Source organism: Saccostrea cucullata, unplaced genomic scaffold (genome assembly GCF_032062105.1).
Source record: "Saccostrea cucullata isolate Sc308-1 unplaced genomic scaffold, CSIRO_AGI_Scuc_v1 ctg176, whole genome shotgun sequence".
Classification (NCBI taxonomy): domain Eukaryota; kingdom Metazoa; phylum Mollusca; class Bivalvia; order Ostreida; family Ostreidae; genus Saccostrea; species Saccostrea cuccullata.
In genome coordinates, this window is record NW_026939570.1 from 385,284 (window position 1) to 400,472 (window position 15,189).

The 15,189-nt window shown below is 34.8% G+C and overlaps 2 protein-coding genes across 2 annotated transcripts; one reads left to right on the plus strand and one right to left on the minus strand.

The window, feature by feature from the left end:
• The first annotated feature begins 278 nt into the window (after nucleotides 1-278).
• Nucleotides 279-3,293, plus strand: LOC134253343 (nucleolar protein 10-like). Its single transcript, XM_062735875.1, has 2 exons — nucleotides 279-452; nucleotides 1,313-3,293. The coding sequence occupies exons 1-2, from the start codon at nucleotides 373-375 to the stop codon at nucleotides 3,267-3,269; spliced, it is 2,037 nt and encodes a 678-aa protein (XP_062591859.1). The 5' UTR covers nucleotides 279-372; the 3' UTR covers nucleotides 3,270-3,293.
• Nucleotides 3,294-6,030: 2,737 nt separating this feature from the next.
• On the minus strand, nucleotides 6,031-14,081 carry LOC134253333 (myotubularin-related protein DDB_G0290005-like). The gene is made up of 11 exons (XM_062735865.1): nucleotides 13,983-14,081; nucleotides 13,034-13,265; nucleotides 12,592-12,744; nucleotides 11,409-11,566; nucleotides 10,657-11,194; nucleotides 9,968-10,172; nucleotides 9,597-9,662; nucleotides 9,255-9,377; nucleotides 9,037-9,112; nucleotides 8,752-8,866; nucleotides 6,031-8,558 (listed from the first exon to the last, which is right to left on the minus strand). The coding sequence occupies exons 2-11, from the start codon at nucleotides 13,226-13,228 to the stop codon at nucleotides 8,457-8,459; spliced, it is 1,731 nt and encodes a 576-aa protein (XP_062591849.1). The 5' UTR covers nucleotides 13,229-13,265; nucleotides 13,983-14,081; the 3' UTR covers nucleotides 6,031-8,456.
• Between the last annotated feature and the right edge of the window lie 1,108 nt (nucleotides 14,082-15,189).

Sequence of the window (15,189 nt, forward strand, 5' to 3'; positions counted from 1 at the left end):
TTGTTTTTTTTAATTAATGAGTAGAGGAGGGTGAGGCATTTGATGCATTTATTATAAATCACTGTTTATTATGAAGGAAAGACTCTGTAAAATTTCGTTTGTTTGGAGTTGTGCCCATCCCATAGTAATTTACAAAATTATCTAAACCAATCCAAATTTTTTCTTCTTCTAAATTGCATTTTTCGTAAATATTTTTAGATGTATAGAAAATAAAAATATACATTTCAAAATTATCCGGAATAGAAAATTTTGTTCATTTTGGGTATTTCCGGTTTACGTTGTAAACACATGTTCCTCATGTTCATGTCGATAGTTCTAGTTTTTTGTATTCACGGGGCGAGAAAGTGAGTTATTACTTAGCAAGCTGACAGAATGCAGGTTTCAAATCCAAATAATGTGAAGATCTATAATCTCAGCGCTGGAAAATCTCTCCCAGAATGGCTGTCGGACAGGTAGGCTATGTTAGACACAGTAACACATTACACAGGTCCAGTACAATCTCTTGATTTAGCTATATAGCTTTAAATAGCTATATAGCTTTATTAAGCTATTCGGTATAGCTTAATTTAGCTATTTTACTATACTTTTTTCTCAAAGATGTAATTTTCTCAGTATGTACAAAAAAGCGCACCTTGATGCAGTGATGATATACAACTTTGAACTCCTCTTAAAATAATGTATGTAAAATCCACTCATCAAATTACGTCTCCTTGAGAGACTTTGTATTCAAAGTTCTACAAGTTTTGGGGCTATATAAAGCAATTGATACAGTTACTTCTGCAATGATATTATAATGGAGACTTATTATGTTTAACAAGATAATTGATTGGTAACAGTTCAGCACAATGAGAAGCAATCATGCCTCAAGGCACCCAAGGTAGTGGACAGTTATTCTAACAATAGAAATTCTCTTTTACTTAAAAGTATTCAAAAGCTGCAAAGTTAGAACTATCTTTGATTTTGGTTGTTGTTTTGATAGCCCATAGTACAAATATGAAGAGTCAAATACATGCGACTTTTTGTTTATTTTCAGCAATAAATATTTTTGTGAAAAACTGTATAAAAATAGCTAAATAAAGCTATTTTGAATAGCTTAATAAAGCTATATAGCTATTTAAAGCTATATAGCTAAATCAGGAGATTGTACTGGACCTGTTACACTTAGATCTGTATATTACTGTAAGTGCCATATTTGGAACTATGAACTTCGGTAGCATTATATATTTTATATTATATCATTTGATTTAGCGAAAATGGAGTAAGAGATGCCCAGTAATAGGCCTAATTTTCGTATATTTTATTTCTATTTCAGACAGAGGCGCTCCTTACAGAAGCAGGACATTGATGTGAGGAGAAGAATCGAGCTTCTACAGGACTTTGACATGCCGACAGCTAGTCACTGTGTTGGAGTCTCACCGGATGGACAATACATCTGTGCCACAGGAACTTACAAACCAAGAATCAAATGCTTCGATACCGCACAGATGTCACTCAAATTTGAAAGAGGACTTGATTCTGATGTTGTCAAGTTCCAATTTCTAGGAGAAGATTATGGGAAATTAGTGTTTCTTCAGTGTGATAGGTACATAGAACTGCATTCCCAATTTGGAAGGTATTACAGATTGAGAATACCAAAATATGGGAGAGATATGGCCTATCATTTCCCAAGTTGTGACTTGTATATTGGTGGAATTGGCTCAGATGTTTACCGAATTAACTTAGAGCAGGGTAGATTTCTGAGTCCCCTCACCACTAAATCACCAGACATCAACTGTTGTGAGATAAATCCCTCGCATGGACTGTTAGCCTGTGGGACAGCGTCAGGAACTGTGGAATGCTTTGACCCACGAGTACGCAAAGGTGCAGGAATCCTAGACATTACACTGTCCAATCATATTGAAGATGTTCAGGAACTTCCAAATGTGACTGCACTGAAGTTTGCTGATGCATTGAATATGGCTGTAGGAACAAGCACGGGACATATCTTATTGTATGACATTCGGTCTAGCAAACCTCTGCTTGTAAAGGATCATCAGTATGAACTGCCCATTAAATCAATCGAGTTTCAAAAATCACTTAATCTCGTCCTGTCTATGGACACAAAAATCCTTAAGTTGTGGGATCGTGAAACGGGAAAAGCTTTCACTTCAATTGAACCAGGCACAAACCTCAATGATCTTTGTCTTCTTCCCAACTCTGGACTTCTTTTCATGGCTAATGAAGGCCAAAAAATCTTGTCCTATTACATACCAACATTAGGAACTGCTCCAAAATGGTGTTCATTTCTAGACAATCTGACAGAGGAATTGGAGGAAAGCACGGCTCAGATTGTGTATGATGATTACAAATTTGTAACAAGGAGAGAGTTGGAGGAACTTGGTCTGTCCCACTTAATAGGATCAACGTTACTAAGAGCTTACATGCATGGCTTTTTCATGGACAACAGACTTTACAACAAGGCTAAGGCCATTGCTGAACCATTTGCCTATGAGGAGTACAGGAAGAACAAGATACGGGAAAAGATTGACCAGGAGAGAGCCAATCGAGTTAGACTGAAGAAACTCCCGAAGGTTAATAGAGACCTAGCAGAGAAACTGATGGATGTTAAAGAAATAGGAACCAACAAGAAGAAAGTCAAGGAAACTACGTCTTTGTTGGAGGACGACAGATTCTCGGCCATGTTCTCCAACCCCGAGTTCCAGATCAATGTGAATAGCGAGGAATATAAACTGGTCAATCCTGTGGTGTCCAAGCTGGATAAAGTTCGCAGGAAGAAGCAGGCCAAGATGGAACAGTTCGCTGAAGTCAGTGACGAGGAAGAAACAAGAGGGAGTGATAGTGAAAGTGAAAGTTCAGATGATGAACACACATGGACAAAAGAACTCAAAGAACAGCACAAGAAGTTACGCATAGAGGCAGCTCAGGCCAGGCGGGCAGAAAATTTGGAAAAGAGAAACGGTCCAAAGTTCTATGAAATTAAAGATGGTGTTGAACTTGATAGTAGGGGAACAAGTCATAAGAAACTAGCCAAGAAGTCTTTGGCAGAGAGACTACAGGATACACAGGATGACAGCATCATCTCGAAATCTGGATCTCTAGGCAACAGGGAGCTGACCTTCACCTTTAAAAAGAGTGAACGAGAGATCAGTCGACAACAGAAGTCGAGGGAGCATCACAAAGAGCGTAAAAATATCCGCCGATCTGCCGGAGATATTACAAAGACTCTAAAACAAAAACCAAAGTTTTGGCTAGGAAAAAGGGTCAAATGAAAATGAAATAAATGCTGAAAACATTTTTCTGTTTGTAATTCTTTTAATATATTAAATATTTACTATCGGCATGTTAGCCATATCAACATGTAAAGGGAAGACATGTCACAAATTAAGTTTTTCTAAGGAAAAAAGATATCTTTATTGATATGACACAGTGATCCAGGTTTCTGTTTTAACTCTGTTTAACTTGAGTCACTCAGCTTTGAACATTTTTATCTTCCTCTCTGGTGTAAATATATAAGTCATGGTCCCTGTCCCTAGAGGGGAAGAGGGCTGGGACAAAAACCATCAAAATTAATAAAAACTTCTGAGCAGTCAAATTGTAAGCATGTTTATAACATGATTATAATGAGCATTTCTTTACTCAGGAGCACCAAACAGTAAAATAGTCAGCATGATTATGACATGATTATAATTTTAAGCATCGAGACCATGCGAAATTGTGGCCCCGGGGTTCTGGTGCTAGGGTTGAGCTCATAGTCCTATGGCCATGAAGTGAAAATGCATCACTCATGTGGCTCGTACCTTGCACAAAACCTCGGATGTCAAAGGTGTTCTACCATCTTGCTGATTTAGTCATGATCTTATTTGAATTTCTTTCATACATTTGAAATCTGAGTTAATTTGTGGCACGCCCAACACTTTTTTCTTGCTCTCAAAGCCTACAAACATAAGGCTGTAATCAAAGCCTATTTGCAAGGAAGCATTAGACAAAATAAGAATCTTTATGCAGAGCGAAATATGAAATGAGCGACAAGGCAGTTTCAGGTGGAGAAATGTATCGACCTGATGCATATTTCTCCACCAATCACATCCGAGGTTTGAATGGAGCGTAGCAGAGTCAGCCAAGGATGGCCAATGGAAAAATGCATACTAGTAAATCTTTTTAAAAACTTCTCCTGACCAATATATTTTGCAGAAAAACTTGGTTATGGTATGCAGAGAGCTATTTCAATTGTGAAATTCATGGTCTAATGATTAGCGACTGAACATGTGAGCTTTATTAATAAAATGGTAAAAAACGCTTAAATTCTTTAAAAATCTTTACACTCTTTTGTACTTTGCACACAAGCTAAGTGCTAAGTTATGATTAGAAAAGTTGCCTCTACTTAGTGGAATTCCTGCCCCAGGGCCAGGGACTCTTAGATTAAAGAAGTGAGTTGTTCTGTAATACACACAAAAATACTGCAAGAAAAACCCAAATGATCAAATTAACTTTATTATCTACACACATAATAAACAGGTTACATATTGATCTAGATAACAATAACGCAGTATTAACATAACCAATGTACACGTTACAGAGGTAGTCTGTACAACCAATAGTCATCACCTTAAAGACAATACTTGGTCACAGGAAGCTCCATGCTTCAATTATAAATAAAATCTTACTGTAAAACAAGACAGTAGTATGTTAAGTATCAACAAATTTCCTACTCTGTATAAAAACACATAAATTATATCTTTTTCAAATTCGAAGAAACTGAAAACTGGTTTCTCTAATGCAGAAAAGCAATTGCAAAAATCTGTGATCACGGGATTTAGTCTATTTTCCCCCTAAAAGTCATCAATACAATAAAAAAGTTTTTACTTATTTCAAGATCAAGACGCGTATTCTCTTTGAGTTTCTGTTGTTTAAATCTGTAATTTTGAAATTTCACCTTAATTAGATAATATGTGAGGTTCTTATAAACTTAAGGCACAACACTCATTCAGTATGTGCTGATCAAATTAAAATGTCGTACAGTTGTATATGTTGAGTATTTTTACAGAGTGACATAAAACTACATCAGATGAGGAGTACAGATTGTTTATGTAGGATAGTAGATCACACTGCTTTGATTAATGCTAGAAAATTTGGCATCAAGTTTAGTAAAATCTGCATGAAGAGCCCTATTTCATGTACAAGATCATCATATTTTCCAATTTCCTACACACAAAATATACATCTGATAGTAGTACATACACATATACTTCAATACATACAGTTTATACATCTTGACAATAAGACCTATAACATATACAGTATTACTAAAGCTTAATCTGGAAATGAAGGTTAGTCATTAGGTGAATATGCCCTACACATGACAAAGTGAGTGCTATCCTTTGACAAAGTGAATAAATAAAAAAAAACACTGGGTTATTTAAAACCGATTTATAATTTGTTAAAATATAACTTATTAAAAATGATAATACTTGAGGAGGCAAATGAGAATGATAAGACATGATATTGCATTAGCATTTATATTATTTGTGGTGTGGTATTTACAAAGTGTAAATGACTATTTCCTGTACGTTTCCAGTTGTTTGTTCACTTATAATTTAATTTTAAAATAATTCTTTGTTACGGAAGTGATGGGAAGCAAGGGGAGGCATAAAGCAACCATGATGCTTGTTTACATGAGGAGCAACTGTTTGAAGTTAAAGGTACATTCATTAAATCTGGAATTTTTCATGCGAAGTGAAATGAGGGGATTGATGGAGTATTTAGCTGGTTGTCAAGGGGGTGTGTATACCAAACCAGATTATACAAAATGTTATGCGTTCCTTTTTGGAAATTATGAGAGACAAGAATACAAACAGAATTAAATTATTTCCAGTTGTTTGTTCACAACAATTCTTTGTTACTGCATACAGATAAAGGGAGTGGATGACCTTTTATGCAGTGTCACTATATCCAGTAAAACTCGGTTATATCCGAATTTAATTCACTATACGTAACTCGTTACATCCGTATAAACGTATAACTGTTATAGCGAATTCGCAATATGCATGTTTTGCTTCAAGTATTACTACCAAATATGTTAGGGAAGCAAATATAACAAAACATATCTTCGATAACTTAGGTTTTATCATGAATTGTATTTCATATACAAATGCTAAAAGGAAATAAAGTCAGTTCAATTTACCAATTTTTTATAATTTTTGAAAGTTCGTTATAAAAGATGTAAATTTTATTACATTTAACCTCAACAGGACTCAAAATCAGTTCGCTATATCTGTAAATTTGTTATATCAGAGTTCGTTATAACTGTAAAATTTTACAAAGATTTGTTAAGAATTTTGCCGGGGACCCAGAAAAACCTCGCTATATCCGTGAATTCGCTATATCCGTGTTCGTACTAAACGAGTTTTACTGTAAATACAACAGATGATTTTTTATACATTTGTGTAATGTATTTCTGTCCTAAATGATTTGCTCAGAGTACATCAGGAAAGTTAGCAAGGAGCTGTACATACATGTATTACAGAATGATAATTTATCCCAATTATTAAGAAAAAAAATTGTATTACACATTGAACATTTACATTGCTTTCTAAACTCTTCATCGTATATCAAAATAATTTTTAGTTAATTATAGTCCAGCCAATTTTCTTTTAAGAAACTTCTTTTTTCAGATAAAGGATATCACATTTGAAAATATATGATGTTGTTAATAAATCATGGTGCAATCAGATTCATGACATGTTCATTCTTTAAAAAAATGACTTTTGTGAGACTAAAAAAACACTGAATTGCTGTTCAATGAAAACTACAGGTTATGTTTACCGTAGCATGCAGTGTACATGTATGTGATATTTAATGAAACATGAAATTACATATACAATTATTGCATCATAATATAAATACCCTATCAGTAATTTCATTAAGAGCTTCGTTATATTCTACCCTGCTTGTAATATAGTAAAGAAAGTATTTAGTATTACTGTCCAGTAGAACTCAGTTGTCCATGATACTAACAAATAATTTTATTCTATTTCAGAACTGCACTAATGTAATTGGCAAGGAGTGATTCTCCATGCAGACAATTTGGGGAGTTCAATGTCTAAAGCAATTTGAAAGTTTAATATTAAAAGTCTAAAGCAATTTTAGATAAATTGTCTAACTTAAGTTTTTTATCAGAGTGTTTTATACAGCACCCCAAAGTCTGTGTATAAACTAATAACGATACAAAAATAACATACAAATAATAAATATAATATCTAACTATGTACAAAAGATACAACTGATTTGATTGTATACAAGCACCTTATGAAGAGAATTATAAGAAAAGATCAAAGATGAGGATCAGTTAGAAAGCAAGAGAAACCATTAAAGAATTTAAAGGAAACTTATTACTTTAAATCTTCCTAACTACAACTGCACCAATATAACAGTAAAACTAAAGCTCCAAGATCTTGAAACACTCTGCTAGCTTCCTTTAATTCTAACAACCTTATTTATGGAGGATAATTTTGTAATACCCACTGATCTGTGACAGAAAAGTTTACTGTATGCTGTTCTAAATTTTCATGGAAAGTAAAAAGTCTTTGTACTGAAAAATTTCACCAAATTCAAGTATTAATGAAGCCCTCAGATATAAAATTGGTAAATAATGAAAAATATAGATACTTATAGAGAGCTGGTTTCCAATTCAATTAAAAGACCACAGATGATAGATGTGTAATACTGTATTAGATTTTTCAGGCACTGGGAAATTGTGCAAGAAGATAAAATTAATAGTAAACATTTAGTGCTGATCGTTATCAATCTCAAAAAATACATAACTGAATACTTGATATAATTGCTAATCATTTAAAAGTCACTCAGATAAGTAAATAACATATTATTTCTCTTACAACAATAGACAAAAATCCTTCTATACAATGTAATATAAAATAATTCTTCATAAAATGCACATACAGTATTTTAGATGAATTATTGAAAAAAGACCATGAGACGCTTGCTTGATTAATTAATGATGTTTACAAAATTAAGAGTAAAATACAGAAACTGTCAAAATACACTTGTGAGACAGTAACAAAAAGTACACAGAATCAATTAAAGCCATGTTAAAACTGGCAATTGTTCAAAATGAAGTAAACAATCTATTGTTCTTGATAACAGACATGTATTGCATTAATTGTTCAGAATAAGAGGTTATACTTATTGCTTGGAGGACATAGTGTACCCTGAAATAAAACTGTCTCTAGCTAAAACTGGCCGGGTGGTTCACCATTTATAGACTGTCTATAGTGAGGTGATATAAAGTCTGTGGATTTGTTGCCGTGATAGTCTGGTGGTTCACCGTTTATCGACTCTCTGCTGTCTAGATGGTGCTGTCATATAAAGTCTGTGGATTTGTTGCCGTGATAGTCTGATGGTTCACCATTTATCGACTCTCTGCTGTCTAGATGGTGCTGTCATATAAAGTCTGTGGCTTTGTTGTCGTGATAGACAGGCATACTACTGGTCCGCTGATGATCAGGTGTCCGTACATTAGGTATCCTCAGTAAACTGTCTGGCTGTAATAGAAATAAGCACGTCATTAGCTTATATAATACATCTAAACAGACATAAACACATCTCTACAGTAATGAAGACATCCACAAAGCTGTACTTAATACATCTCTACAGAAATAAACCATTACTCCTACATCCCTACAGACAGAGTGACTCTGAAATAAGACTTAACTAGTCAGTTTGACTAGCTCTTACCAGTGGCTCTATCTCGGCCTTTTGATTATATGGATTTGAGTCCTCATCCGGGACAAAGTCTTCCTCATCGCTATCAAGCAGATTCACCATAGAGGGCGCCAGCTTCTCCTTCTGACTGGTTCAAAGTTAAGGTCAATAATACATTTATACACATTCTACAATCAACCCAAAATTAGGTCAATGCATGTATATACCATTTTCTTTCTGTAAAATTGTGATAACTAGGAAAAGTACAGTGTACATGTATATAAAATTAAACACCAAACACAGACAATTTAAGGATACATTTGTTTTAAAGTCATTTTCTTCTTCCTTCTGGAGAAAAACTTCTTGGCTAGTGCCATGAATTGCTTCTTGGATGCTATAAAAACACAAAACATCTTTAGACTTCAGCTTTTTCTATCTTTCTGAAGCTTTAGTTATCCACATGTACCAATACTTTATGAGCTAATACACAGCACATACAACTTAGTGATAAAATTCACCAGTTGTCAGTTCTTTACCTCCACCCATGTTATTGAGCTGTCTCCGCAGTTCTGCGTCTTCATCCTTTTGTTTTGGGGAATTCTGGGTAAACGGAAATGCTTCCAGGTTTGTCTGTCTGTCATCTCCATAACCATTTGTAGCTGAAATGAAGAATAAGCAAATACATAAATATGGCATGACCTTCCAGTGTTTATTCTCATGAACTTACCATGAGATAAAAATTTTTATGATGTGTCATTTTCTAGGAACTATGAAAGTCATACCAACTTTTCAATCTCTGTATTTTTATTCTCTTCATGAAATTCATTGTTTTTTTTTTTTGATAAATAAAATTTGAGGTGATTGTGATCACTGGATACCTGTTGTCTCCCTTGGCTGTAGGGCAGGCAGCATAGTGGGCTCAAATGAAGCCATGTCCCTGTGATCTGAAAAATAATTAACAAAATCTCCAACATCCTTCTTCCTTGCAAAGGCATTTCATTGATCACTGCATGTCAAAAAATGTGGGGAATTTATTCTTCAATGAAAATCTGTCAAGACCAAGTAAACATTATTCCCTGTACATGACTGAATTTAAAAAAAACATCCTTTATGATACACAAAAAAATTCATAGACAAATTAGAAAATATTTCCTCAAAACAAGAAAAAACTTCCTTAAGCTTTCCAGTGTCACTCTAGCAATTAAATGACCCTGTACACTATCAACTGTAATACACATTAATTCCTTACCTTTTTCTAGAGTTTTCATGAAGTCCTCATTTCCCCGGAGCTCCTGTAAGAACTCGCTGTTCTGTAGAGCGATGGCAAGCCGCTCGTCCTCCAAGTACTGGGACATTTCTAGGTCTACGTTCTTCACGGCCTTCCTTCTCCGGCGCTCGTTCTCCTTCAGTTTCTCATCAAGCATGTCCTGACTGAATTCATGGGAGGAAATTATCTACAAACATAGAATGTAAAATGTTATTAAGCGGTAAAATGAAAGTCTCTTTGAATGTTAATCCTACTTAAATGAACATCAATAAACAAATAAATTCTATATATGATGTTCATCTTCGTAGAGAGACAGTAAATCTCAAATAACCTTGAGAGATCTAAACATACTCCTGTAAAAATCTCTGTAAAATTTCAGTATTTCTTATCGAAATCTTTAAAATGAGAAATCAAGGAAACAAATTTTTCTTTCTGCAGGAAGGTTGGACTTGTATGAAAATTGCAGTATTTACACCTGTTTTCTAGGATGTAAATATATGACAAGAGTACTGTATTCTAAAAATTTATCTCTCCATAGAAAACAAAGCAAAAAATGCCCCATATAATTCTACATCCTTTCCATAGAATGCATAAAAAGAGAGCTTTCATGGGTCTAAGAAAATTTACCTACTGAGACCCTAAAATATTCTTGTTACTATAAATAGGCTTACTAATGATTTGGACATCCCTGGGGACACGTCCACACTTTTCCCAGCATGCACCACAGGTAAACCTTCACCTCCATGGGACCACTTGGGTCTTTCTGGAGCTCGCTCACTGCGACTCCGTGATATTTTCTTCTTGTGTTCACTGCTGCTGTTTGACAGTCGCTCGGTGTGCCTGTTCCTCCTACTGATGTTGTGGTGAGTTCTCTCTGAGTTGTGGGGTAAAAATCCCTCCAGGGAGAGAGGATCTGGAGACTTTGGCACTGTTAATCTCAGGAAATCGTCAGGGAGGGTGCCCAGCATGGGGGGATTCCAGTTTCGGAAGCCACTCTTGACGGGGGTGCTGTGACTTATTGAGGAGGTGGGGAGGGGTCTCTTTGGTTCTGTATTAGAGAGAGCTAGCGAGTCCACCATGTCATCATTCTGTCGACTCCGGTGGCTCCTGCGATGATGGTGATGATGATGCGATGACCGACTATGATGATGGGACGATGATTTACTATGTCCATGACTGTGAGTCTTTGGGGTAGGGGTGGTGTTTGATCTAGTAAATTAAGAGGAAATACAATGACCATCACAGTAATATAGTGGCTGAGTGCAGTTTGACAGAAAACTTGAAGGAGCATCATTATGTAAATTTAACTTTCACCTGTAGCTCTGAGGAATTAGTGCTGTCATCAACACTTAATGTTAGTTGTACTTTATAATACTTATGCAGACATATAAGCAAGTTTGTCATTACATTACAATGTCATTACCTTATAGGGCTTCTCTTTGGCGGAGTTGGAGAGGTTTTACTCGTTGCTTGCGTTAGGGGCGTGGTCCAGATACTGTTATTTGATTGGACAGCTTCGGTATATGACGGAGGAGAATCTTCAGTTCGCTTCTCATGGTAGGTTGGACAGCCATCTTCCACCTTTAAAACCAATCAACAAGTTCTTAATGAAAGATTTCACAGCTTTATAAACACAATGTCATGTTTAAACTGTTTTTGTTCTCATGAGGCCGGAATTAAAAATATCTTTGTTTCCCCTAACCCGACCCTAAATTCTCAACTTGGGTCGGTAGGTAGGTAAACAATTTTATTTTCTAACAGCAGCTTTGAAAATACATTCTAAAATTTAATGGAAAATTACGTTTATAAATAAGAAAAGTACAAAAGAAAGCAATTTGTGAACAAAATGCTAAGTATCGTACATATGCCGTTTAAAAGCAAAATTCATGATTAATTAATTCACAACTGAACTTGTGAAATATCACGCCATTACATTTATATAAATTGAACAAAATGGACAAGATTCTCAAATACGCAAAGACCAGACAAACAAGCATATTTTTTCAAACCTTCAATCAGCGTTCAGAGCTTATAGACGATCAATGTACTTTTTTGAGGGTCATGAGACAGCATTTTGCTTTCTTCAGAAGTAACCTTTAAAACCTTCAAAGAGGACCATAAAAATTTATGTCCAGTCGAGGGGCCCACCTAGTGAACACATCATTCAAAGACAGGTTTGTTTGTTTGTTGTTTAACGTCCCTTTCGAAAATTTATTCACTCACACCAAGAGACACCAAGACACCTCCGAAACACACTTAATTAGTCATGGTAAATTTTATCATCGAATTGTTTCAAGAGAAAAGAAGTCCAATTGGCTAAAAGCATAAGATTGAGACGTCGCAATTGTTTTATGAAGAGCTAATGCCCTTGGCCTGTAATCACATCTGGACGTCATTTTGTTTCCAACAAATGCTTGAAAATCACAGTAGAACAATGTCGGCCGTTCTGATAAAAACTGAATTTGATGAAATTGTATTTTATAAAACTTGTTTAAAAAAAAACTTGAATTTTTATTTTCTCGATTTAATAGCGTTAGGGGAAACAAAGGTATTTTTTATTTTGGCCTGAGCTAAAATTTAGTAAAAACCTCATGCTCTGAACATACAGGGGAAAGGAGCTCTGGCGGTATGTCCACAAAGTCCTTGTCAACTCCATCAATACTCATAGTCAGTAGCTGATCGATAGTATCATCAACAGCCCCATCATTAGACCTCAGAACTGCCTCAATCACATCTGCATCCATTGTTGGGAACATTGCCTAATTGAAATAAAGTACAGCAAATGTGTAAGACTCAGAGATGATTTTCCATTTATTACATAATGTATAATTTTAATGAACCAACATTGGACTATTGAGCTTATTAACAATTTGGATTTTGAAATAAAAGAGTTAAAACTGCATTAAGTGTGCAGGAACATAAAAATACGAAGGATGAATTCTTTTTATTTTTCTTTTATTCCTAATAATAATATTTTAGGCCTAGTAATTTAGGGGGTTGGTGAAAGTTCCCAATAATTTCATAAGTCTAGAAATTAAGTAAACATACTTTGAAGTCCAGCATGGCTTGGTAGAAGTCCAGCTGCTTTGTTGGTCTTTCTCTCTGGGACTGGGACCGCTGCAGAGGTGGGGGTCTGGCAGGTGGCTCCCCATCTCCTGGAGCGAAGTCGTTCTCCACCTGTGGATTATGAAGTCTCCGACGGCTACTCCGAGGCTTCGCCGATTGTGTATCAGCTGTTGCCATTGCTGGTCAGTCAGCTACATCATTTTTAACAACAGTACTGAAATGATTTTATGTTGTTGCTTAGTGAGTTAAATATATTTTTCTAGGGAAATCACCAAAATAAAACATGTATTCATAGCAATTTTCTGCGAGTTATTTTTTTTAACAAGCTAACAAACATTAAAAGACAATTATAAAATTGTATTGGCTTTATCATTAAATGATTGAAGTACAGAACTCATAAACAAACATTCAATACTAAGTTTAAACACCACTGAAAGAAACATCATAGCATGAATAGTCTGAGGTGCACAAATGCTTTGAGAATAAGCCCAGTGCTTCCTTACCTCAATATTTCAGAAGTGTATCCTTCATTCAATTGACTTATAAAATTCGTGATCATATTTCATAAATAACGGATGCTAACATTATTTATAAAGCTCAAGCGGACATTAAACAAATCTTAATAACTGCATAGGTCAAAGGGTATACTTCATTCTGAGGATTTTAAAGCTGTCAAATTGTAAGTTCCATCTCAGCTTCTATAAACAACATGGCAACATCTCATCTATTGATGTAGAGATTCTAATAATACCCCAAATGCATAACACCCTTACTTTAGTTTATCAGGCAATCACTCAAATCAAGTCAATCACTCAGTGATCAGTTCAATACATGTTCGAGAATCTTACGATTAGGCAGAAGAGACAAAGATAGAGCCTAATTGAGAGCAGTAACACCTTAGTTATCTCTTTACAAATGCAGATATTCGTACCTTGAATGAAATTCCTGTATAAATGAGTAATTTTACTAAAATTTTTAACGAAATTCCATCCTATGGGATCGACCGGATGTTGTATAAATGAATCCCCTTATTATTAAAAGTTCCGAATGAACATAACTGTTATTTCCGGACAAAATTGGAAAGAGCAAATTATTTTTTTTTGGGGGGGGGGGGGGGGGGGGGCTAATTTTTGAGGGAGTTATATTCAGTGGAAAGAGAAACAAATTATCATATATTGGCAAACAAACTACCAAAAAAATAAATAAATAAAAGAAATAAATTAATTAATTAATAATTTAATTAATAATTAATCAATTAATCAATAAAAATAAAATAAAATTCAATAAATGAATAAATTAATGAATAAAAATAAAATAAAGTAAATAAATAAAGAAATGAATGAATGAATGAGTAAATAAATAAAATGAATGAATTAACAAATAAATAATTCCATTACTCAAGGAATTAAATAATTTTGAGTTTAAATATTCTATCTAATTATTGACATGTACAGATGGTCTAAAGAATATGCTTCAGGCTTGTTACTGACCCCCCCCCCCCCCCCAAAAAAAATACACACCCACACCCTCCCTCACACACAAAAAGAGGTCTATGGACCTCATTGCCAACCTGAGTCAACTTCACTCCTTTATATTTCAAGATTTCAAAGAGATTTTTCTCAATCTATTTCTGTGAAAATTTTGATCCCCAAATAATGCTTCAAATCTTCCTCAAGGGGAAATGATTTAAATAATAAAAAAAAAAATCACTACAGATTTAACTGCATGTATCACATGCACTCCTCTTCTGGAAAAGGTGATTTTTATAACATTTTCCCCCAAAAGACATCTTTCAACTATTACATGGAAAATTTGATCTCCTTTTATATCACCTTTATTCATCTGTTTTGGCCTAGGGATGCTTCAACATTAATGTGACTCTTTACGGCTTTCCCATTCTTTATCAAATTTTAGCTCACCTAGGCTGAAAGCTCAAAATGATCTTTTCTGAACCTCCATTGTCTGGCCTCCATATCTGTATGTCTGTCCATCTATTTAATTTTTACATTTCAACTTCTCAAGTGTAGGTTCTAAATTGTTTAAATCATCAGGGGTAGGTAAGGACAGCAAAGCCTATCTTGCATGATCATAGATTCAAAGAAGATGGGGGGATAAAGCGGGAGAAGTGCCTATAGTGC

What these genes read in the sequence shown, in the direction of transcription:
- LOC134253333 (XM_062735865.1), bottom strand. Translation starts at nt 13,228, where the DNA reads ATGGCAACAGCTGATACACAATCGGCGAAGCCTCGGAGTAGCCGTCGG. An exon ending in CCAAAGAGAAGCCCTATAAG is followed by an intron (nt 11,195 to 11,408) that starts GTAATGACATTG and finishes TTAATTTACTAG; the next exon opens with ATCAAACACCACCCCTACCC. An exon ending in AAAATGACTTTAAAACAAAT is followed by an intron (nt 8,867 to 9,036) that starts GTATCCTTAAAT and finishes ACTTTGAACCAG; the next exon opens with TCAGAAGGAGAAGCTGGCGC.
- LOC134253343 (XM_062735875.1), top strand. Translation starts at nt 373, where the DNA reads ATGCAGGTTTCAAATCCAAATAATGTGAAGATCTATAATCTCAGCGCT. An exon ending in CCAGAATGGCTGTCGGACAG is followed by an intron (nt 453 to 1,312) that starts GTAGGCTATGTT and finishes TTTCTATTTCAG; the next exon opens with ACAGAGGCGCTCCTTACAGA.